Below are 23,927 nucleotides of genomic sequence, written 5' to 3'. Positions count from 1 at the left end.
AAGGTATGGACCCTCGAAACTGAAATGACCCGACAATGTCCAGGCTTTCACGCTTCTGGAGCGTTCTCTCCTGGTTTAAACAGCAGTGCTGATCGCCGACAAGCCCCTCCCTGTACAGGTACTAATCCTCCAAAAGTCTAACCTACGCACCAACACACAGGATGTATTTCTTAATGCAGGGAGTCATTCTATTCCGGGAAGTTTCAATCCCCACAAATGGAGGCCTTCCCAGAAAGGAGCACAGGCGCAGGGCCCTGGCACCCGTGGTGGCGGCGGCGGGAGCTGGCTCCGCCCGCCCGGAGTACAGCCCGGCCTTGGCCGCGGAGAGCAGGGCCCACAGCGTCACACTGGCCCCGGGGCTGTGAAGAGCCAATAACTTACACACAATGACAGCAACAGCGCGTTGCGTTCCAGGGCTGGCAACGCCTAGGGCCCTTTGCCATTTCCTTTCATTGCCACAAAAATACCTATTCCTCACATGCAAAAGCGAACTGTAACCATCAGCCGAACCTGCGAGCATCCTGCAGAGACGGGACCTGGGCACTCACACCTAGTACAGCGCTTCACGCACAGGAACTGGCCCGGGCACTGGGAGCACCTGCACAAGCTCACCTTCTCCCTTTTTATGAATGACCCTGAACGAAAGCACTTACCAGCGCCTCGCCTGCTGGGCGTACTTCTGCAACAGCTCCCTCATTTTCAACTAACGCCTAGCGGCTGACTCCCGCTCCTGGCTATCTGGCAGAGGCTGGTTATCTGCCCCTGCACCCCGGGCTCGGGTGCTGTGCACAGAAGTGGCCCCAGATTATACTTATCAAGGCAGAGTTTCCTGCCAACTTCCTGAGAACGTAAACAGATTAAACATTCATCAACAGGTGGCCAAAAAGCTAGAGGCCACATTACAAGAATTTGCTAGAAGTTTAAATTACTGAAAAGATGACTACCTAAAAAAACAGTATCTTCATAGCACCAATGTTTGCTGAATACTGGTATTTATTCATTCTAATGTCATAAATCAACGTCAGGACAGACTGACCATCCAGCGGAGAGCAGAGGCAGCCGAGCCTCCGGCGTGGAGCTGGAGGGAGATGTGGAGTTCAGGGTGCGAGCACCCGAGTGTCCAGCTCAGCTGTGCCCTGGTCAGCTGTGGCCCTGGTGAGCAGCGGCCTCTCTGGGTCCATCTCCTCGGGCACAATTCTGAGGCAATATTCCTGCCCAGGCGGAGGCGGGCGGGGCGGGGCTAAGAGGTGTCTGCTACGCAGATGCTCAGCCAAGGTCCCGAGTCTTAGTGCAGAAGCTCAATGAAGTGGAACACAGACACCTGTCACCACCGTAACCGGAGTGTGTGTGTTTTCCTTTAGTAACTGAAGTTTGGGGAGCAAACTTCCACAGGTAAGAACATGCCTTAAAATCAGCAAGAGCTCGGTCCAACCCCGAGCGCGGGCACTGAAGGGCGATGCTAGTTTGAGCAAGTCTCTTAGTGTCTCTGAGCTAAGTGTCTTCCTCATCTTAACACGGGGACAGGAAGAGTCACTTTATGGGGAGAGAGTGAGCATTAAATGAGGGAATGGACATAAAGCATTGGGCACAGTGCTTTTCAGTTTACAGATTTTCTTTAAATCGTTTTTTAAAAGGTGATGCATTTGAATTATATCCAACACACTTTTTAAAGTGGAAACGCCTTGATTCACTTAGGGGAGATTTCTAAAGAGGACTGAGACAGAAAAGATGGATCGTCTTCACTACATTCCCTTGTCCTTCCAGAGGTTCTGAGATGGCTTACCAGCCGAGCTTAATTTTCCAGCTTACTGCAGCCACACGCAGGGAGAAGTAACAGTAAAAGAAAATTAAAGTATGAAAGATGACATGAAACCAAGACTGGCCAAAATACAAGCAATGAAATCATGCAAGCTTTGCCAAAATTGAGGCACATACTTGGTGGACAACACCTGTCCATTAATCTGAATAATCCATTTCATAAAAATCGACCTTAAATAGGGTTCTGTCGATTCTCAAGGACGACATAAGGTTATCTGAGCTGGAATTTAAAATAAGGCCAATTATTGCTCTCATCTTCATATAAACCATGTGTAAACTTTTCATGACTAACACAAAATAGTTAACTTGCTTTCTCCCCTGACACCTCGAGTTGCATTTGATTCGATTTAAACATGTACTACTACCCATCCTCTTAAAAAACATCCTTTAAAGGAAACGCCACATCCTGATGCTGTAAACAAACACATGTAAAACAAGAAGTGAGAACATATTTGCCATGCTACAAAAGAAAGGTGATAAAGAACAAACAGCTTGCTCGTTTTCACATTTGTGAGTTATCAGGTAATACTTGAACCAAACTGCCCGTTTAAAAACAGGCACACTTACCTAGCCACGTCGAGTGATGGCGCCTTCTGTAACTTAGTGTTTAGCTGGGACCCTGGACCAGACCTACTAAAAGAAGAACTCTTTGGCAATGTGGCTGCTGTAAAAATAAATAAATGTTGAATAATTTTAATTCCACACAGATAAGAAACTTTCCCCTGCTTACAAAAATGAAAAAGCAGAGCCATCAAGTCTGAGGCAGAAATCATTTCTCCTTCCTTCCCCATCATGGACTCAAAAAGTTATTCCCGCCTTGCTTTCCCCCCTCTTGCCAAACGTTTCTAGATTTACTTGTTCCCACTGGCAGGCACCTAAGTAGTAATGTGAACACCCACAAAACTTTACTTTCATCAAACACTTGGTATCATATTTCATAAGATCTGTCAACAGTCGGAGAAGGAAGAACTTAAATATATGGACGGCACATTCCTCCCTGCACTGAGGAGCTGAAGGGAGCCCCAAGTGGAGGAGATAGAAGTCCCAGGGCCAGGTACTGCAGGGCGCTGGGGGGGGGGGGTGCAGTGGGAGCGGCTGATTTGCATTGCGGCTGCTGGGCCTGTCAGGGAAAGCTCTGGGCACAGTCCCTCGTCCTTGCCTAACGTCCTGCAGGCCTTGCCCGCAGCCACAGAAGAAAACGGGAGGTGCTGGAGGCACCGCATCCCTGGAACCACTGCAGGCGCTGTCTCGCGGCCAGCACGTCTGCAGCCTCGGTCACATGTGACAGGTGAACTACATGTGACAAGAAAATCTTTTTAAAAAGAGGTTCAGCCCAGCCAGTGTGGCTCAGTGGTTAAGCGTGGACCTAGGAACCAGGAGGGCACAGTTTAATTCCCGGTCAGGGCACAGGCCCGGGTTGTGGCCTCAATCCCCAGTGCAGGGTGTGCAGGAGGCACCTGATCAATGATTCTCTCTCATCATTGATGTTTCTCTCTCTCGCTTCCTCTCCTTTCCTCTCTCTGAAATCAATAAAAACATAAAAATTTTAAAAAGCTTTAAAAGAGGTTCACTTACATCCTTTGGCTGTAACTTAAAGACACACCCTGAGAGATGTGATAAACCGGGGCTGAGCGCAGGGATCAGGTTCAAATGCGAACGCCCAACTGTCATCAGCACCGAATTTACTGGAACATCCAAAACCCTTTAAGAAGCACACGCTCTGTGTCGGTATGACCTCAGTAACATTTGTCAGACTAGGCTGTCTCCAAGTATACTCCAGCTTTTTTCAATGACAGGGAAAAAGGCTTTGGATAAAGTTTCGAAATGAAACTAGGAAATTTTCATCCTTTTCTTCAGTTTATCAAGTATGTATACCTTAATCAGCCTCACACCTCCCGTTTGAGATGTTGAAAACAATGAGAAATTACATGAAAATACTTTCCTCTGGAATAAAACTCCACTTGAATATAATCAGAAAGAAGAGAGAGGTTTATCGAGAACGTGTGGCACCTACCAGGATGGGCGAACGCAGGCAGCGGCTGCATGACCGGGGGCGCCCCGTTGGCCAGGGGAGGCACTGCTGCTGGGGGGACGGAGGAGACGAGGGGGGGGGACATCCCGACCACCGGGAGGGTCCCCATTGGCACTGGCGCGACCGCCGGCAGCGGGGGCATGCTGGCCAGGCCGCCCACACCTGCGGAGGAAGACGGCAGTCACACGGGCACGTTTCAGCATTCAGTGACCAGGACCCAGGACTGCGGAGGAGCTTCCCTCTTCCCAGCGAGTCCCTCCAGAACCCGCACTCGGGCACTCACGTGGGAGAGCACCAACCTGTGAGGGACCCAGACCCTGCTGAGGAGGGGTCCCCTGGCCAGAGGGAAGGACCACAGAACAGTCACTGGAAGCTCTGGGAGCAGCACAGAATCAGACTCGGGAGCTCACAACGGCCTTCAAAACCAACCAGCCAAACACCCTGGCTGGTCACCACAGGTCATTTATTTTGAAAACTAGCAAATAAAGGGGAAATAAATCCAAGCTTTCTCCTGCCTGTCCTTTACACACTGAGCCTCAGAGCAGCCAGACGTCTGAGGGGCCGTCGCTCCTTCCAGAAGGAGAAATGAGAGAAGTGCAGTGAACGCTTCCTTCCTGCTCGGCTCTTCTCGTCCCGTGACCGTGAGGAGAGACCCCGTCGTCTTCGCCCAGTGCCTGGGCCTGAGCCCCTGTACTTCCCTGACGGACAGCCACCGCCTCTGCTGCAGTATCTGCTCTTGGTCCTTGGTCCCGACGCAAGAACTTCCCTGACCCTGGAGCCTCTGCAGGGATGTTTCTGCACCTGAATGAGGTGGCTGCGGGGGTGGGGGCCCCTAAATAGCTGAGGGCTGGGAGCCGGGACAGGAAATACGAAGACATGACTGGAGATCTAGGAAGTCCCACCCACCTGCCTGCACAGACCTGGGCGGGGGGGGGGGGGGGCTGGAGGGGCGACAGGCAATGGCCCGTGACTGAGTCCCTCATGCCCGCGCAATGAACCCTCCATGAGAACCTACACAGAGGGCTTGGGGAGCTTCGGGCTGGAGAACACGCCCTTGAGCTGGAAGGGGGAGCACCCCAACTTCACAGGCCCTGCACTCAGGACCCGCCCTGGGCAGTCTCCCTGCTGCTCATCTGTCCCCTCAGAATAGCCTTTGTTTTATAACAAACGGGTTAACGTAACCCGAAGTTTCTCCAAGTTTTGTGAGCTGTTACAGCAAATTAGGAAAAAGGGGAGACGGTGTGTGGGGACCTCTAACTATGTCGGGAAGTCACACAGACGTGTGGGGCCTGGGGACAGTCGTGTGTGACAGCCTTTAACCATGGACTGGCCGCTAAGCTGGAGGTCTGTGAGGGTCGAAGGGAATTTCTCGACACAAAGTTAGTGTCCGGAGGGTTGAGACACTGGTTTTCTGGACAAGGAACTCCTGGTCCCTTCTGCCCTCAGGCCCTAAGTAGGTCCCTCCATGTCCTCCTGGTGCAGAGCGCAGGCGGTGAACTCGCTCCAGCTCCAGCTCTGCTCCTACAGGCCGGGCGCCTTCTCGCCCGCAGCTCGAGAACGTTCCGTGTCGCCAGGACGCAGCTCCGTGGGAGTCTTTCCGGCACGCGGCTCACGCAGCTCCCAGCCTCACTGCCCACCTCCCGGCCCCGCTCCCGCGTCCTTCAGGGGCCCCCACTGGCCCCCCAACCCCCGCCTGCGGCATCCGCCACCTTTCTCCAACTCCCCATCTCCTTTCCATTGCGACGTGTGCAGCCGTCCTCTCTTCACCGCCCACTTCTCCGCAGACTCCCGTGTGGCTTCGGCGTCAGCTTCATCCTGAACGGCCGTTGCTCTCACTGCCCCTCGCCCCCGGGCTGTCGCCTTCTCGCGTGGGAAGCAGAACTGCGTGGCTCCCGGACCCGCAGCGCTTCCTCAGGCGGCTCAGCTCCTGCTGCGGAGCAGGGCCCTCGGGGCGCGGGGCTCTGCCCTCTTTTCTGACAATGACCCCGCAGGGCTCTGCCTCCGCAGACCTCCCTCCACCTCCCTCCGCACCCTCAGTCTGACTCCTCTCCGCGCCCTCAGTGTGGCCGGCAGGAAGCCGCATGGGGCCCGCTGGGGGAACTCACAGGGACCTGCTGCCCCGCACGTCCCGCCCCGCACCGTCTGGCAGGCAGGGCGCTGCTCTGGGCGCCCCGCGCTCCCACCGAGTGGCTGCTCCGGCTGTGGCCGCTGCTCTCTAGATGCTCCCGAGCAGATGCAGCCACTGCGCCGGCCTCAGGGCGGCTCTGGCTCTGGCGATGCTGTCCGCTGTCCGTGTTCTTTCTCACAAAGGAGCCACCACACAGCAGGTGTGAGCACCGCCGGGAGCCTGTTGTCCTGTGAGTCTTGTCCCCACAACCCTCCTCAGTCACCGAGCTTCCTCCTACCCACACACTGTGGGGCCTCCCCGTCCCAACCCCAACAGCGCCCGCGCCTCCAGCTCCACGCACCTCCCAAGCCTCCGACCAGGCTCCAGGCGCCTGCCCAAGGCCATCCACAGCCCCAGCCGCCCCCGGCCTGTCTCCCGCCCTCATCTCCCTTCATCACCTGGCAGAGGCGCTGGGCCTGACCCGTAACCAGGGCTCCACCTGACACTGTGACCTTTCAATCAACCCACAGACCAAAGTCTGCGCTGCGGACAGACGTCAGCGCTGGTGATCTCAGTCAACTAATTACCGGCTGGTTCTGAAGAAAATATCAGCCTAAAGGTAATATTTCACAAAACTCGGACTATGGCTGGGTCACACTGCTCATGCTTTTCCTGCTTCGTTTTGTTCCGAGAATCTCATGTGGCCAATTGCCTCAATACTGCGAACTCGAAGATATATCTGAGGCACCATGACCTACAGGGGTTGTTTATACACAAGGGAAAGGAAGGCGCTATGGAGGGGAAACCCAGAGGAAGTCTGCGACAGCGTGAGGCCAGCACCGCAGTGGGAGCAGAAGACAGGAGCCGCACGCGGCAGGTGCGGGGTCCCCGCCACCGACTCTGCCCCAGTCACCTGCGAGCTGGTCCAGGGGCGGGGTGGGGGCTCGCTCCTCCCCCAGCACCTCCGTCCTCCCTGCGACCGTCCCTTCCCCACGGGTTACCTCTGGGGCTGCACTGCCCGGTGCCAGAGGCGGCGAGGGGGAGGGAAACGTCTCTGTAAACTGCACGGGGAGCTGCCGGAACCCATTCCTGCTCACACTCACCGAAGGCCGGCGCGCTGGCGATGGCCCCCGGCTGCTGCTTCATGACGGGGGGCAGGGCGGAGGGCAGCTGGTAGCCCTGCAGCTTCAGCTTGATGAGCTTCATGGCGATGGAGAACTCCACCTGATCCATCCTCCCGTCGTTATTCATATCGGCGAGGGCCCTGCGGACCGACAGCGGCTTCAGGACCAGGACCAGGACTGTGACCTTCCCCCCAACCCCCCCCCACACACAACCTCACCAGCCCCCCGAATCCTGCGGAGAGCAGAAGAGACATAGCAACACAAAACAAAACGTGTCTCGAGCTATAGGGTCAGCTGGGAGCACGGGCATTTCCCTCGCACAGCGCTCCTCTCTGTGTTCTTCGCTGATGTGACACATGAGGCGACCTTCCGTCTGCGTGTCAGGACACGGACTTTGGAAATCAAGAGTTTCTTTTCGGGGGGATGAAAATGTCTCACCTTGGACAGTGGTGATGGTTGCAGAGCTCCAGACAGACTAAAACCAAGGAATTAAGACACCTTTAAGGGGAACATTTATTCTGTGTTGTCACCAAGCCCTAGGAAAGAGTACTTAGGAACAGAAAGCTTATTTCTAGGGATAGTGACTAGACTGCACCAACTCCTCTGTGGGTCTCACAAACCTCACCCCGGGGAAAGGCCATGCTGTCCGCCTAGACTCCTAATGCTGGGAAATTAACTAAGTGAGCTGACAAGTGTGCTTGCTATTTAAAATGGTTCTGAAACATAAATGGTCACGTGTAACTTGCAAAGAGCTTTGATGTAAAGGACAGTCTCGCAAAAGAAAAGGGTTTGCACTCGACACTGGAAACCACGATGCAAACGGCCGTGCGTGTTGACGTAACGTCCTCTGCATGAAAATGCTCGTTCAGATTTCATTTCTTTTACTCTAGACCAGCGGTTCTCAACCTGTGGGTCGCGACCCCTTTGGGGGTCGAACAACCCTTTCACAGGGGTTGCCTAAGACCATCCTGCATATCAGATATTTACATGACGATTCATAACAGTAGCAACATGATAGTTATGAAGTAGCAACGAAAATAACTTTATGGTTGGGTCACAACATGAGGAACTGTATTTAAAGGGCCAGAAGGTTGAGAACCACTGCTCTAGACATTAGAACAGTGGAGATTTTTTTAAACCAATCTTAAGAAAATTTTATTTGAAACAGCAAATGCTAAGACCGGCTGCTCCAATCAAAATGCCATGATGGCCCTAGCCAGTGTGGCTCAGTGGATAGAGCGTTGGCCTGCGGACTGAAGGATCCCAGGTTCGATTCCGGTCAAGGGCATGTACCTTGGTTTCGGGCAACATCCCCAGTGGGGGGTATGCAGGAGGCAGCTGATCGATGTTTCTAACTCTCTATCCTTTTCCCTTCCTCTCTGTAAAAAAATCAATAAAATATATTTTTTTAAAAAATTTGTAAAAGTCAACACTATTCTTTTGGAAAATAAAAAAGGTCACAAGGCAGGGACCGGAACCCGCAGCTACAGGAAGCTCCTTTTGGCCTCGGAGAGCGCCGCCCGCCTCCTGCCGTCAATGAGCCCCTTCAGCGCACCGCCCACTGCCAGGAGCCCGTTTCTCGGTCACTTCAGTTCATACATGAATCGCTCATTCACACCCCTCGCCAAGCTTCTGACAGGCTGCGTGTCTTTCTCTGCCCGCTGAGAAGAACTCATTGTATGTTATGAACTGCTTATCCATCAACTGCGGAAAGATGGTTAAAACTTACTACTTTTTCATTTTGCGTATAGTATCTTTCCTGTAAGAAAATTTACATTTTTACATATAAAATATTTCTTTGATCACACAGCCTGCAGGTTTTTAGTCCTTTATTTTCTAAGATTATTTTATTCCATGTCGACCTTTAAACCGACTGTAACTGCACGTGTGTGCGTGCGGTATGTTATTCCAGGGCTCGGCCTCACGCCCTCCGGAAGGACGCCTCGCCTTGCCAGCAGCACTCATTCATGTATTGGGATTAAGAACCCAGCCTCTTCCCGCGGAACTCGGGGCTCGTCGGCAGGGAGACCTTCTCTGGATGAGCTATTCTGGTTGAGCAATGGCAGCACTATGGCCCTGATCTCAGCACAGCTGCTCGGGGGCACATTCTGGCCGGGCTTTCCTGTTGCTCTTTTAAAACTTTGTGAGGCTACTCACAGATCTTTTTCCTTATGAACTTTGAGATCATTTATCAAGGCTACAAACAACCCCACTGGCATCCAAGCTGAATATATTCATTAGTTTTTGGAGAGAGAGAAATATCGATGTGAGAGAGAAAAATCGATCGGCTGCTCCTGCACATACCCCAATCAGGGCTGGGGATCGAGTCAACACGGAAGTACAGGCCCTTGACTGGAATCGAACCCGAGACCCTTCAGTCCTCCAGCCGACGCTCTATCCACTGAGCGAACCTGGCTAGGGCCCAACAGATATTTTTTTAGAGGGTCACCTCTTCAAAAGACCAGGCACTAGCTAGGGATTGGGGTTCCAATTGTGAAAAAGACAGACAAGGTTCCCGCCCTCACAGATTGCCTTTTAGTACAGACAGGAAACAAGGACATGAGTCGGCTCATTCCACAGGATGGTGAGCGCACGAGGAAATGAAGCCGGGTGGGAGAGGACAGTGGCCGGCACAGGGTCAGAGGGAGCCCTGGGCGCGTGGTCAGGACGCAGGCCTCTGGGAGGGGAGACCCAGCCTGACCCGAGGGCCAGGACCAGCAGGTGGGAATCCAGCGGAGCTGCGTTACTGGTGGAGGAAGCCTGGCCCAGGTAGGGCACGGGCAGGTCAGGGAACCGGACTGCACCGAATGAGGAGACAGAGGTGGAAAATGAGAGGAAAACGCACGAGCCAGGTACCACACTGGGCCTGTGGCCTCGGCAGTGCCGCCGGCTCTTCCCTGCTGGAGAGCTCTAAGCGGGTTCACCACGTTAAAAGACCGGATGTCGTCTGGAGACTGGGATCGAAAGGGGCAAGAGTGAGAGACGCCAGTCAGGTGAGGTGACCGATCGTGGCGTGGCAGTGGAGGCAGAGGGGGCCAGGCTGGAATAAAGGCTGAAGATGGAACAAAAGTGTGCGCTGATGGACGGGGTGAGCAGGGTAAGGGAGGGGAGGAGCGCAGCATGGCGCCCACGCGGGACAGATGCTCCAGGCCATGGACCGAGATGGAGACGCAGGAGCCAGGGAGGGAGCACGGGGACGCGAGCCAGGATGACGCGTGGCGCACGGCTTTGGCACACTGATCGTGCTGGGGCTGAAGGCCCCTCAGTGGAAGCCTGAGGCAGGACAGGCTCCATGGCTATTTGCCCTGTGCCCAGGCCCACGTCACCAGGCTGTTCTGATCTCTATCTTTGTCTCTGGCTCCTCCTCCCGCTTAGGGCCCATTTCTAGGTGGTGCTCCCCCACCCCATTTCCCTCCTCAGAAGCCTTTCGCCTCCATGTCTGCGGCCCCTATAGCCTCTGACTCCAAAGCCCGCATTCTCCCTCTTCCTGGGCCTTCAGACTCCTGCCCGTGCCCGTCCCCCTCCTCCTCCGCTGCAGGCTGAGGCTGGAACAACCAGAGCACTGGAGCTGCCAGGGGACCAGGCTGTTGGCAGTGCCCTTCCCGCTCAGGAGGAAGGCGTTTCTGGGAAGGCGCAGCCGGCACGGCCCGCACAGACGTGGCTCCAGGCTCCGAGAACTCCAGTCTCCTCATGCTCTCACTTGGCAATCGGGTTGGCTAGATAGGTAGCCTAAAATAGGAGCAGGCTACAGCTCAAAAGCCACAAACTACTTCCCTGGAATACAGGTTCTACATGGATCAAAACTCATAAAAGTTCCTAACACGCTCCCCGCAGTCACATCACTTGTATGTGTGAACCGAGGTCCAAAGCAAAGAAAGTGCGGCCCAGAGACATAGCCTGGAACGAGCTCCTCACTCTCAATCCAAACTGTTGTTATTGCACAGATGGCTAACACGGGAGTGACGAAACTGCAGCTGCAAACCCATTTTCCTATCTACCTGGAGGCCTGGGCCTTCCCTGGCACCCTCCCAGCACAGCCACATGAGAACACAGATCAGCGTGAGAGGGACAAGGCCGCCCACTTCAGGAGGGCAGCTGCTCCTCTTTATAAATGTAAAGCCTAAATGTGAAGAAGCCAAGTGCCACGCAGGGCTGCAGAGTAAGGACAGGGCCGGTTTGAACCGATCGCCCACCTCGCCCTGCAGCCGGCACCTTCTAGGACACCAGCAGCGGGAGCCGCAGCCCCTTCCAGAGGTTTCCCTGGGAAAAGGCGCCTCGGAGTGTCTCCCCCGACAGCAGATCTTCTCCTCTGTGATCCTCACCAAGGGGATTTCCCCCTGGTTGTTAGAGAGAGTGGGAGGGAGGGGGAGGGAGAGAGAGAGAGGACCATTGATGGAGGGAGACACATCCCACACGAGCCCAACCAGGGCGGGGGATCGAGCCTGCAGCCGAGGTACATGCCCTTGACCGGAATGGAACCGGGACCTTTCAGTCTGCGGGCCAACACTCTATCCACTGAGCCAAACCGGCTAGAGCCTAACATCAATTCTTGATAAAAGTAAAAAAATATATTGATTAAAAAAAATGCCATCACAAGTTCATTTAACGAACTGTCACAAAAAAATTAAAGACAAAAACATTTTTTACTAGCAATTCATCATCTGTATTGTTGATAAAAATTTTCACCATAAAGTAAGTTGGAAAAATGACTTCAATACACTAATCCTAAAACAGTTTAGAAAACATCTTAATCTAAAACAATGAAATTGACTGGAAATACTTATTGCGTGTGACAGTTTTCACACTGCGATTAGCTGTCTCCTCCCGCTGGGTGGAGGTCGCTGGGAAAGCATGGACTTGTCTACTTTGTTCACAGCTACACCCCCAGCACCTACAATGCTCCTGACCAGAGTCGACACCTGATAATATCTTTCCACGCTGAGGAGGACATGCAGGTGAGATTCTCTTACAGCAGAGCGTGCATCGTAAGTCTGCCTCCTGAGTGAACCTCTTAAACTGGGAATAAGCAGAAAATCAGAATTCAATGGAGGGAGTTATGCTTGGGAAAGGAAGGTTCTAGCGCGTGATCTTGACTGATGGTGTGAAACACAATCATACATCAGTGCAGAGCAAAGCAGGAGGCACAGGTCTCCTCCATTCAAACGCAGGCACTCACTGACAGGTCGGTGATCGCTCGCACTCTCTCTCTCTCTGCTTTCTACTTAATTTTAAAAGTAATTCCAAAAAATTTTAAAAGAAATTCCTGGTTATTTGATTTCCCAAGCTCACAGTAGATCAGAGGTCAGAGCCAGGAGGCTCAGTAGTGGGAGAGGTCTGGCAGCCAATGTGCTCACAGCCCAAGAAGGAAAATAAAGCAGACACCAAAAAGCACAGGAACGGGGTGCCATTTGGTTTCAGCATGAATATATTCATACACAAATGTATCTGCATCTCCCGGGAAAGCTTTCTATTTCGGAGCACTATTTCCTACTAACCCGTGTGTGTGTGTGTGTGTGTGTGTGTGTGTTGCCTTTTAGTCAATGGAAGATACAGAGCCATTCCATTCCATAATAAAGCAAGAACTGTGGGACATTCAGATGAGAACGGGTGAAGTTAAAACAAACTAGGGAGAAAATATCAAAATGCAGATTTCTCCACTGCAAATTCCAACTTTTTGACAGCATTATCTGGCAAATGTCACCCTTTTTTTAGTTCCACGTGACAAACCTCCTTCCCGAGTGTCTCTCTGGTGAGAAGCAGCGAGTGTCCGGCCTGGAGATGGACGGTCTCCTCCCGCAGCGTAAGAAATTCTATCCCTAGAATATTCATCTCCGGGATGTGAGGTTCCCACTTACCATATCTGTGCCAGAACAGGCTGAGGTAACCCGGATTGGAAAAAAAAGTTTCTCGCTTGATCACCTGTAAAGTAAGTGGGAAAAGTTTCAGAACAAAACAACAGCTAAACCACAGTAAACATTTTCTTACAATAATATTGCAAAACTAAGGAAGAGGCTGGTAACCTGTGATCATGGCACTGAAATGTGATAGAAGCCAAACAGCAAGTCCACAAGGACAGGAACACCCGCCATGAGCACTGACTTCAGAGCTCAGCGCCTTAAAACCAGCATCTCAAAGGGCCGGCCATGGGCGGGCGGACACTGTCGACATGAATTCATCTGCTATTAACCAGGATGGCAACAGCTACACATGTGACAAGCACATCTGCAGGGACCCTCCAGAAAGTGAGGCGCTTGTCTCTGCTTTTTAAAAGGGTCTCTGTCATTCCCGATAGCAACAATTCTTGCACTTACGGACAATAAGTAACAACGGTTTTTAACAATCGCACCATGGTTAAGATTTAATAAGTTAAAAAGAGCTATGAGACAAAAACAAGTCCCCAGGGAATCTAGATCTCATTTTCCTGAAAGCAATGCCTGAAGAGTAACCAAACAGGAAAGATAATAGGAAAGGCCAAGTTCAGAAGGAACTTCAGGGACACAGGAAATAAGAGAAACAAGGCTTGAATGCATTCTTGGAAAAGCCACAGTCACGGGGCAGATCAAGGAGAAGGCAGATGGGTAACTACGCCCTCAGCCCTCCGCAAGCCCACCTTAGCTCGCTGGTAGGTTCTCCAAAATCATGCACCACGGGAAGTGAAAATGTAAAAGTGCCAACGCCATTACCAGTGATAAATCCAGAAACTGGCTTCAAGCTATGGAACTGCTGATCGTGCTTCGCTCTCTCCTCCACGGTGATGGCCCAGACATCCAGGCTGCCTGCAGTCCGAGGAAAGACAAGCGCGTTACTGAATGATGAAGAACACGCCAGGCCCTCACATGAACTATTCCTATTGCATGAAGAGTGAGTCAACACGTTAGCAATGATTCAATACATGAGCACTGTTTGTCCTGGAAGTAATGCACACACAGCTAGAAAATTAAGCATAAACAGCCCTTCCCACCCAAAAAGGAACTGGCACCAATTCTGTTTATAACAACTGTCCTATCGCCTGTCGTTAGCGGGACTGCATGGAGATAGAGGGAGTTACTCATCGCGCATTTACACACACTCACGCAACAGACCATCCTCAATGCCACAGCGAAAGTTATGAGAGGAGCTGCGCTCAGTCAGAATCCGAGTGAGTGCGCGAACCTCCTGGGGGCGATAAAGCACTCGGGTGTTGGACTCTAGTGATGGCTGAAAAACTCTCTAAATTTAAAGAGAAACACTGACGTTGCACGGTTAGGACCAGTGAGTTTGATGGCTTATAAATTACCTCTCTAAGGCTATTTTTTTTTTAACGGCAAACCAAAGACAATGGGATTTAGGTTCTCCTTCAGTTTCAGCTGAGAGTGAGCAGAAGTCCCCTCGCTTCTGAGACCTCTCTCCCTTCAGTCCTGGTCTCCGCAAACTCACCCAAACAATGTGAGAGCCACAGACAGAAGGTTCTCAAAATGTCAGACACGCCCCAGAAGGTGGGAGCAGGCGCCATGTGCATGTTTCAGGCAACGGGTGACGATGCCCAGCACAAGGCCACGTGTCTGGACACCGCCAACCCCGCGCGTCTGCGCTGGCAGCGGCAGGTGGCGGCGGCTCGCTCGGTCGCTGGAGACAGACTACTCAACAGTTAGGTGCCAAGCACTGGGCTAGGCATCGGGGTGGAGAGGGGGCGGTTCTGACCTGGTCCCTCCCTCCCCGGCCTGACAGTCCTGTTTGTTCTGGAAGAGCTGTTGACTGCCCTGTCAGAAGTAAGCCAAAAACACAATAACAAATAAAAAAGGAATTAAAGGCGGACGAAATCAAAACCCAAGATGAAACAACACGAATGGTTTGGAAAACGTTGCCAACTTCCTTCCGGACTGGAGTCCCACAGGGACTTCACCGGTGGGCCCGGCCTGGCCTCTCTCCACGGTGACCGCACGGACAGCAGCGCGGGCCATCAGCGCGGCACCCGCTCTTAGAGAGAATCCTTAGCCAGTGAGCAGAAATAATTGTTCCACACGTTCCTAATAAAGTTAGGAAAAGTCACCCAACAACACATTTCATGCAGATAGATAGGATGTTTTAAGCAGATAAAGTGAAACAAATAAAAGTGTCACACTTCAGCCCTAACTGGTTTGGCTCAGTGGGTAGAGCGTCAGCCTGTGGACTGAAGGGTCCCAGGTTCCATTCCGGTCAAGGGCATGTACCTTGGTTGCGGGCACATCCCCAGTAGGGGGTGTGCAGGAGGCAGCTGATCGATGTTTCTCTCTCATCGATGTTTCTAACTCTCTATCCCTCTCCCTTCCTCTCTGTAAAAAAATCAATGAAATATATTTTTTTAAAATAAGTGTCACACTTCACATCCAGGCTTCAGAAACAGTACAGAATCAGTGACCCGGTCACCTCAACAAATAAACTGCAGAGGCGACCCGGGGACGGAGGGCGCTCACAGCCAGAGACGCGGGGAGACCCGGGCGCTAACTGCAGCGCACGCGCCTGTTTGGATCCCGATCTGAACAAACCCTAGCCAACAGCCGCCGGCTAACAGCCTCACTGCCATCAGGCATTGCTATAAACGCTGCAGGGATGCTAATGGCATTGAATTATACCTGTAGAAGTGTTATCTTTTAGAAACATGTATAAAGTACTTGTGAATGAAATGACTTGATGCCTGAGAGTTGCTTCTAAAGAATCCAGATGGAACAACATTGGCCATGGGCTGCTCGTCACTGAAACTCTGAGATGAGCACATGTAAGATGGGTTCATTGTATTATTCCCTTACTTATGTGTACATCTGAAATTTGCCACAATACTAAGTTATTAACATAGGGTTCTAAAATACATTTAAAAAGGAAGATCTTTGAAAACTTACCACCAAAAGGCGTTGGAAACTGAGCCATGGTTCTGTTACTTCTACCTTGCTAATCGACGCCTGTAATTGAAATAAAACATTTAAGTTTGTGAAAACTTCACTCTTATATACTTATAAACACACTAACATGCTGTTTCTTTAATGATCAGAAGACCAATACCGATACCGGAGCTAGGGTTCAGCACCATAAGTGAAAGCTACCACTAAGGGGTTCGCTCATTCATTCATTCATTTATTCATGCTCTGCAGATTCTTAACGTCAGTGGGCACGGGGAAATGTCGGTGAAAGACTGTGGCAACAGGAAGCTAGCTATCCGTCTGGTGAGTTCTCCCATGGGCCCAGGAGGCCTTTGTTACTTTTAAGTGTATCTTTTTCTTCGCCATCCACACATAGAAGCCCATCTGCCTGGTGGTTCTAACAGCAACTCTTTAAAGAGCACTGAGCACATGCTGCCCACTGACCCAGGTGACTCATCCGTCTCAGCGCGTTTCACTGCCACCACAGCTCCGAGAGCAGGCCCTGCATCTACCCCGCCGTCGCAGGTGAGGAGAACGAAAACCGGGGCGACGTGATCGCAGCAGTGCCTGCCACACACGCGGTGACGGGCTGGATCTGAGCAGGGCTCCACCCATGGGAACGGTCTGCATTTAGGCCCCGTGAGCAATGCTTATCACACTAACTCTGCAGACAAGGAGCACACCCCAGGCAAAGCCCCCAGCCACTGTCCACGCACTGCCTCGCGGACCAAGCAGCCCTCCTCCTTGACTGGAAACTCCGCGCTCGCTGGGCGTGTGTCCCGGCCCCGCACAGGGACTACTCCTCCTTCCATCTCCCACTCTGACCTGGGATCCTTTCCTGGGTGGCGGTTTTAACTCCCCAGATCTTTCTGGTTCTCCGCTCTGTCTTCCTGCTACTGCCACCACCTTTGTTTCCCTTTTGACAGTCACAATGTTTTTCACTCCATTTTGCTCTTTAGCTTTCTTCTGCTTCTGGCATCACGGGTCCCTTTGCTGGCTGTTTTAGGCCCCTCTCCCGCACCTGGGGACCTGGGTGCTCCTGCCTACAGAACACGAGGCACCGAGCAACACGAGGCACCGAGCAAAGGCGCAGAAGCAGAGCGTGGGCGGCACGTGCGTGGATCAACAGGCTGCTCCACACGGTGAGAGGCCCCCCCGTCACTTTCCACTGGAGACCCCCAAAGGCCGGTGCAGGGGGTGTCACTGAAGCTGTTTAGCTCTGCCAGCGAGAAAGCCCTGAAGGGGAGGGGGACAGGGAACAGCACATGGAGCTGGTGATGCTGGGCGGGGTGAAGGGAGAAGGTGACAGACGGTCCCCAAAAGAGTCCAGTGCAGAGCAAGACCCTCGAGAACACAAACATACAGTGCAAATGGATCTCAGCCACGTAAGGAACAGGACGAGAAGACACTAACGAGATTATCCCGGAAGTGCAAGATTAGCGTTTGAAAACCAATGAACGTAACTTGCCATATTTACAGAACACAGCAGAAAACCTGTTTGGTTTGACAAATATGGGGAAAAGCTTTTGATAAAAACTCTACACCAATAATAAAAACTCTCAGAAAGCGAGGATTAGTAGGAAAATTCTTGAAACAGAAAGTTCCTCAAACATGAAATTCTCAAAAGCTGAGATAATTGGGGAAGTCTAAGTTTAATGGCCCCTCTTCTTCTCATTTAGGATCAGGTGCCCAACTCCATCCAGCGACTTGGAAACAGCCTGTCTCCGCTCAGAGCGCCGCCCCCCGGAGCCTAGCCATTAAGTCCAAAGAGCTCTTACTTCTTATACAAAAAAGCTAAGCTTCCTTAAGTGTAAATAAGCATTTACTGAACGAAAGTTGGAAGTCACACACACACACACACACACACACACACACACACACACACACGGCCAGTGTGCTCAGTGGTTAGAGTGCCGGTTCCCAGTCAAGGGCGCATACCTCAGTTGCAGGCTCGATCCCAGCCCCAGTCTGGGAACATGCCAGAAGCAACTAATCGATGTGTCTTTCTTGCATCAATGCTTCTCTCCCCCTTCTCCCTCCCCTCCACTCTCTAAAAAACACACCAAAATACAAACTAAAACTAAAGTGAGTGAAGGCAGGAACTCCACCCACCTGCTCTGCAACAGGATAAGGTGGGTCCACGGCAGCGAAGACAATCAGAACACAAGAGCCTGCCTAGAGCGCAGCGGAGAAGGGCACCCTCTGGGGCCTGGGCCCTGCTGCCCGGGAGAAGCAGGCAGGCAGGACGCTGCCCAGCAGGAGGGTGGCGGGTCAGCAGGATGGGCTGATACCATGGGGGAGGGGCTACTTTGGAGTTCTTACAGGCAGACCAGGCAGCCACCCACCAGCTTGGGATTTATATTTCCATTCAGCCTTTTCCCTATAAATATCCAATCGTTTCCCCCTTTTGCACACTTTACATTATAATGCATTCTTAAAGCCTTTCATAGCCCTAGCCACTTTGGCTCAGTGGATAGTGCATCGGCCTGTGGACTGAAGAGTCCTGGGTTCGATTCCAGCCAAGGGCACATGCCCAGGTTGCAGGCTCGATCCCCTGTAGGGGGCATGCAGGAGGCAGCCAATCAATGATTCCCTCTCATCATGGATGTTTCTATCTCTCTCTCCCTCTCCCTTCCTCTCTGAAATCAATAAAAATATTAAATTTAAAAAAAACTTTTATAAACATTAATTTTTTGAGTGAGGCAAACACTCCTATTCTTATATATAAAAAATAGAAAAACAGACTAAATATTGAGCTATCAAGAGACAGGTAAAGAATAGTACTTTTTAAAACTTTGGATAAATGTTAGGATCTTTAAGCCAAAAGCTAGAATATGTTTGAGAAGTCTTTAATCTTCCTTCATCTCAGCTTCAGAAAGGAAAGCTAATTATAGAAACCTAAAGGAATGCTGATCCTTAATTTCAGCATTTACACTAAAATCCCAAATGTGGACATATTTAGAGAAGACCTCTAAAAATGTGTATTTATAAAACAACTATGCGAGATGAAATGAGGGAATTTGAATACATACTCATTCACACAAAAAAAGGAATCTTTACAATTATTTAACTCAAATAATTAGCAGGTTTCTAATCTACCCAAACAGGGCTAGTTTAGGATTAATGACCTAAAGCCCAAGAGAGATTCTGAACATACATTAAACTGCTTTTCACTGAATTACTGACCATCCATTCTCTCACAGAACCCTGAAATCCTCCTCCATAAATCAGACACAAGCAAAGGCTGCAGGAGGAGGGCGCACGCAGCGGCACACAGAGCACTGGGCCCAAGACTGAGAATGCATGCTCGGGAGAAGGTATTTCATCTACTCCCCTTCATGGTGTCTCTTCCCAACAGTCAGGCTAATTTATTTATGTGAAATAGCTTTTCATGGTATAAGGCAGCGGTCAGCAAACTGCGGCCCCTTGAGTGTGGCTCTTCCACAAAATACCACGTCCGGGTGCGCACGTACAGTGCAATTGAAACTTCGTGGCCACACTCAAGGGGCCAAAGAGCCGCATGTGGCTCGCGAGCAGCACTTTGCCGACCACTGGTAGAAGGTAATTAACTTTAAATTCATTTCTTATAAAGAAATGTTTTTAAACTTTTTATTTTAAAGTTGTTCAATAGGTTTAGTTTTAGACTAAAGGACCTACAGGGTAGGAGGTATAGACTAGAAACTTTAAATGTCTAAAAATTTGGCATCAATAAAATTGAGGGGAAAGAAAGGAGCAGAAACGTGAAAATGTGAGAAAACTGAAAAGATACACATATTTTAAATACCCAAAAGGGTATAAAAATATCCTCAGAAACATTAAAATAAAGCACACGCTAGCCCACCAGTGCCGCTCGGCGGCTGAGCACAGACCCTTGAACCACGGGTCCCGGTTTGATTCCCGGTCAGGGTCAGGGGCCTATACCAAGGTTGCAGCTCGATGCACAGGTGGGGGCCGTGCAGGAGGCAGCCAGTCGATGTCTCTCTCTCATGGAAGTTCCTATTTTCTATCTTTCTCCCTTCCTCTCTCTCTAAAATCAATAAAGACATATTAAACTTTTTAAAAGAGCGCGCTCTAGTCTTATCATGATGCTGTCTGAGACTTCAGAGCTGAGAGTCTGGATTTAGGTGCGTTTACCCGGATCTAGGATAAAAACTAAAGGCATCCTTCACAAAGAACCACTGCTGCCCAATGTCTTTTCCTCTTGGAGGCCTTTACATCTCTAAAAATTCAAAAATCTGGAAGGAAATCACTTTTTATTTAAGACAGAGTCTGGAAGGGGTAGAAACGAGAAGAGCCTGGGCCTGCGTTGCGCCCACTGCGCTGCGTGAGGGGACACACAAGGGCAGGGGGCCCGCAGCGCTCCTTGGAAACACAGGGAAAAGGTGCCGAGAGCCAAGCAGGACGCGGACAAAGGGACTGACAAACCAAACAGACTGCTCAGTGCCCGGCTGTGTCTGCAGCCCGGGCCCCTGCGGCTTCTCCATGTGCTGCTGTGGGAAGTGGAGCGAGATGACCTGCAAGGGATGTCCAGCCTGGTCACAGGAGGTTTTAAACTGCGTGAGGGACAAAGACACCCCCCGCCCCAATAAAGAGACCCTTAGGACTCAGTTCAAGGAGAACACTGCCGTGAACTCGCAAGCGTCCTCCCAGAGAAAGCGGCATCCCTCCCAGTTTCGGGGGGGGTGGGGGGGGGAGGAGGCAGGGGCAGAGTGGAGAAGGGCACAGGTCAGAAGCGGCCATGGTGAGCAGTCACTGTCAGGCCCAGCTGTCAGCACGTCACCTGGCAACACTCGCTGGCATTTCAGACTGGCGGGTGCATGAACTGCTGCTTACTTTCCACAAAGAGGAGCACCGGGGTCTCTACCCCCTCAGCCCGCAAGCAGAGGCCACCCTCCCTTCTCAATGGCCCTGACTCCACTAGCTGCACAGGAGGGAGAATTCATCAGGGAGCCGTCAAACCAAAGCATAGCTACAGTGTTGCACCATCAGGCACAGAAACAAAGGACCCCCCCCCCCAGACCCCGACACACACACACACCCCGCCCCCCGCCGAAGAGGAGTGGAAATCGGCGCCGCTCTTTGAAGGTATTCCCACCTGGACACCAACTGCAGGGAGCAAGTCACTAAGAAGGTCTGTCTAAACGCACCACAGCACAGGCAGGAGAGCCATCCATAGGCTTCAATAACATAAATGAGGGGCTGTGTTTCTTCCAGAAGGTTCCATTTCCAGAGGGTCATTAAGAATAAAACAGTAGCTCAAGGTACTGAAAGCTAAAAAGTAAATAACGGAGAAAGCAGATAACCCCGAACCAAACACCAAGCAATAATTTTAAGAAACACTGAGTGGGAAAAGGTCAGTTCAGATCAAAATTTTATTTTAAATCTAAAACTTACGGAACTTCAAGATTACCAGCCAAATTAATAATGAAACTGTATAATTTTAACCTATTTCAACTCACAAACTTCCAATGAAATTTTTAAGTGAGCAAAAACTCAGAATTTCACGAGTAATGAAAACCCTCATTTTATCATTTGAAGTGTGCAATGAGCTAGGTAACGGGCACAAATGCCATCTGTGTGATGTGGATTTATATGGTCACACACACAAAAAAATGATCTGAAGGATTTCTTTCAAATAACTTATTTTTCAACAATTACAAGGCACATGCACACTGAAGGCAAACATTAAAAATGAACGTCCACACTGCAGCGCGGGGATCCTTACACGTGTTCTATTTTTTACCACCGCCTTTTTCTCGGGGTAATTACTTGTACCCTCCATTACAGCCAGCACCAAGCCTGGGATTCTCGGCCGCCTCCGGGAACCGGGGTCAGGGCTGGGCGGGAGAAGTAGCAGCTGCGCAAGCAGACCTGCACCTCTGCAAAGAGCAGGACACGAGTCCGCCTGCAGAGGGTACACCCGCTCGGCCACCAGTGCCACAGCTGCACCCGGAGACATTCAGCGAGTCTACAGGTCACGGTGAAGAGGTGAGACACACGCATGCTCCATGAAAAACCACCGTGTGCCAGTACTTGTAACATGCTCTCCATGTGAACATATTCACCAAAATAAACCCGCTGCCGGTGAGCCTGGTAACAAGCACACCCCCGAGGCCCCGGCATCACTGCCCATCTCTGACCTCCTCCAGCCGCGGCCCACCCTGGACCACACGGCAGCTACCCCGCCCGTCCCCACACCTCCCGCTGCCCGCAGGGGGACCTCAAGGGAGAGGATCAGGAGATACAGGAAGTCCACACGCTACATACCGATCGGATCCAACACTGAGGGGATGCGGCTGAAGATACCTCCTAACTGTGAAGAACGGGAAGGAACGCGGAGAGCCTTCCTGCAGAATCAATGAAGGTCGGGGTCATGAATGAGCGAAAAGGACATCGCAGCCATTAACAGGTGACCAGGCCTCCCGCGCAGGGCGGCGTTTGTCACCGCTGGGAAGTGTCGGGGCTAAGAAACCCGTTCGATAACATGAGCATTGCTAACCACCACGCAGGCTGCAGCCAACAGGAAACCCGACCGCCTGAGAAGGCCCATTCGGAGCTTCAGGGTCAGTCATGTGACTGAGATACACGCACTATATTTAAGCCCAAGAGAAAAAGAGAAAAGCTGAACAGAATCCCGGTGGCCATTTACTGAGGGTTTCACTCGAGTTTTGTTTTGTTGTTGTTTTGTAAGTAGACCCAGATGTGCCATTAAAACAGAGTGGAAGATTGGAAGCTTCTGTTAAAATCATGAAAACACTGGGATCGGGAATAAAGTTGAAAAGGAAGGAAATCCAGATTTCCTCAATTTTGTATCTTCTTTAAAAAGATTTTAGCTTCTCATAATATAACACTTTTGTAGAAGCCGGTTTTTATGCTCAAACTGTGGCTTATGATTCATTTATGGAGAATTCCAATTGAGGCACGTTTGCACAACTAAAGGTGGCTGCATTTAATTTAAATACGTGAAATCCAGTAGAACTATTAAGTGTTACAATTCCAAAAAGCATGCAAACGATTTTTGAAAAGATAACTATTGTTACTGAAGGGAAGTAAAGTTCATTCATTTAATATTTTCACTGATTAATATTCATGTAGATGCGGACATTATAAAACGAACCTTTTATTCCCTCTCTGACAAAGCTTTTCTTATTTCCTTTATATCCCAACTTTTGAAATGAATCTTATAAAGTTTTTGAGAAAAGGGAAATTTTACTTGGGAGTTTGAACCAATTTACTTAAGGGCAACCCAACTTGGAAAGCTCACCACAAAGGAATGAAGTGAGGCCTCAAAATAAGTGAGTTTATTATTGCAGATTTCCAATCTCCCCGGATAGCAGAGGCCCCACACTGCTGGTGGGAGTGTAACAGCCACACCCTCCCTCCGGGGAGCGAGCGCATGCGGCAGACAGGCACCAAGAGGAGAGGAGGCCTGGCCGGGTGGCTCAGTGGTTGAGCATCAACCTATGAACCAGGAGGTCACAGTTCCATATATATATATATATTAAGTATAGAACTTTCTATAAGGTATTATGTCCGCCACGTTTTTGTTTTTAAAAAATACAACGCTGGCAGGTGGCTCGGTTGGAGCATCGTCCCACACACCAAAAGGTTGCAGTTCAGTTCCCGTCAGGGCACACACCTAGGTTTAGGGTTCAATCCCCAGTTGAGGCAACTGATGGCTGTTTCTCTCTTAATTCAATGTTTGTTTCTTTCTCCCCCTTCCTCTCTCTCTAAAAATCAATAAAATTACAACCTCAGGTGCAGATTGAAAAAAAAGTTCACTGAAAGAAAATATACCAAAACATGAACACTTGTATATAAAGTGTTGTAACATTTAAACTTGTACAATGATTCAACTACTTCCCTATACATTGGATCTAGTGTGAGAACCTTGCAATCTTCCCCAAGACTGTGAAGCCCAGAGGGACGCCGCCACCTGAGGGAGAGCAAGCGCATGAGTGGGATTAAACCAG

The 23,927-nt window shown here is 50.8% G+C and overlaps 1 protein-coding gene across 3 annotated transcripts in view; it reads right to left on the bottom strand.

The window, feature by feature from the left end:
• ITSN1 (intersectin 1) overlaps positions 1-23,927 on the bottom strand; it is a 148,725-nt gene that overhangs the window by 88,265 nt on the left and 36,533 nt on the right. For all 3 annotated transcript variants that reach the window (XM_059686380.1, XM_059686378.1, XM_059686379.1), the window contains exons 2-7: positions 15,937-15,996; positions 13,765-13,857; positions 12,937-13,000; positions 7,061-7,221; positions 3,833-4,012; positions 2,386-2,482 (exon numbers count right to left, since the gene is read on the bottom strand). In XM_059686380.1, coding sequence (XP_059542363.1) covers positions 2,386-2,482; positions 3,833-4,012; positions 7,061-7,221; positions 12,937-13,000; positions 13,765-13,857; positions 15,937-15,964 — 623 coding nt within the window. In that variant the 5' untranslated portion in view covers positions 15,965-15,996. The remainder of the gene's footprint in view (positions 1-2,385; positions 2,483-3,832; positions 4,013-7,060; positions 7,222-12,936; positions 13,001-13,764; positions 13,858-15,936; positions 15,997-23,927) is intronic.

Source organism: Myotis daubentonii, chromosome 3, assembly GCF_963259705.1.
Source record: "Myotis daubentonii chromosome 3, mMyoDau2.1, whole genome shotgun sequence".
Classification (NCBI taxonomy): Eukaryota; Metazoa; Chordata; class Mammalia; order Chiroptera; family Vespertilionidae; genus Myotis; species Myotis daubentonii.
Note: the sequence above shows the minus strand (reverse complement) of the source record. Positions and strands in the feature narration are given on the sequence as shown.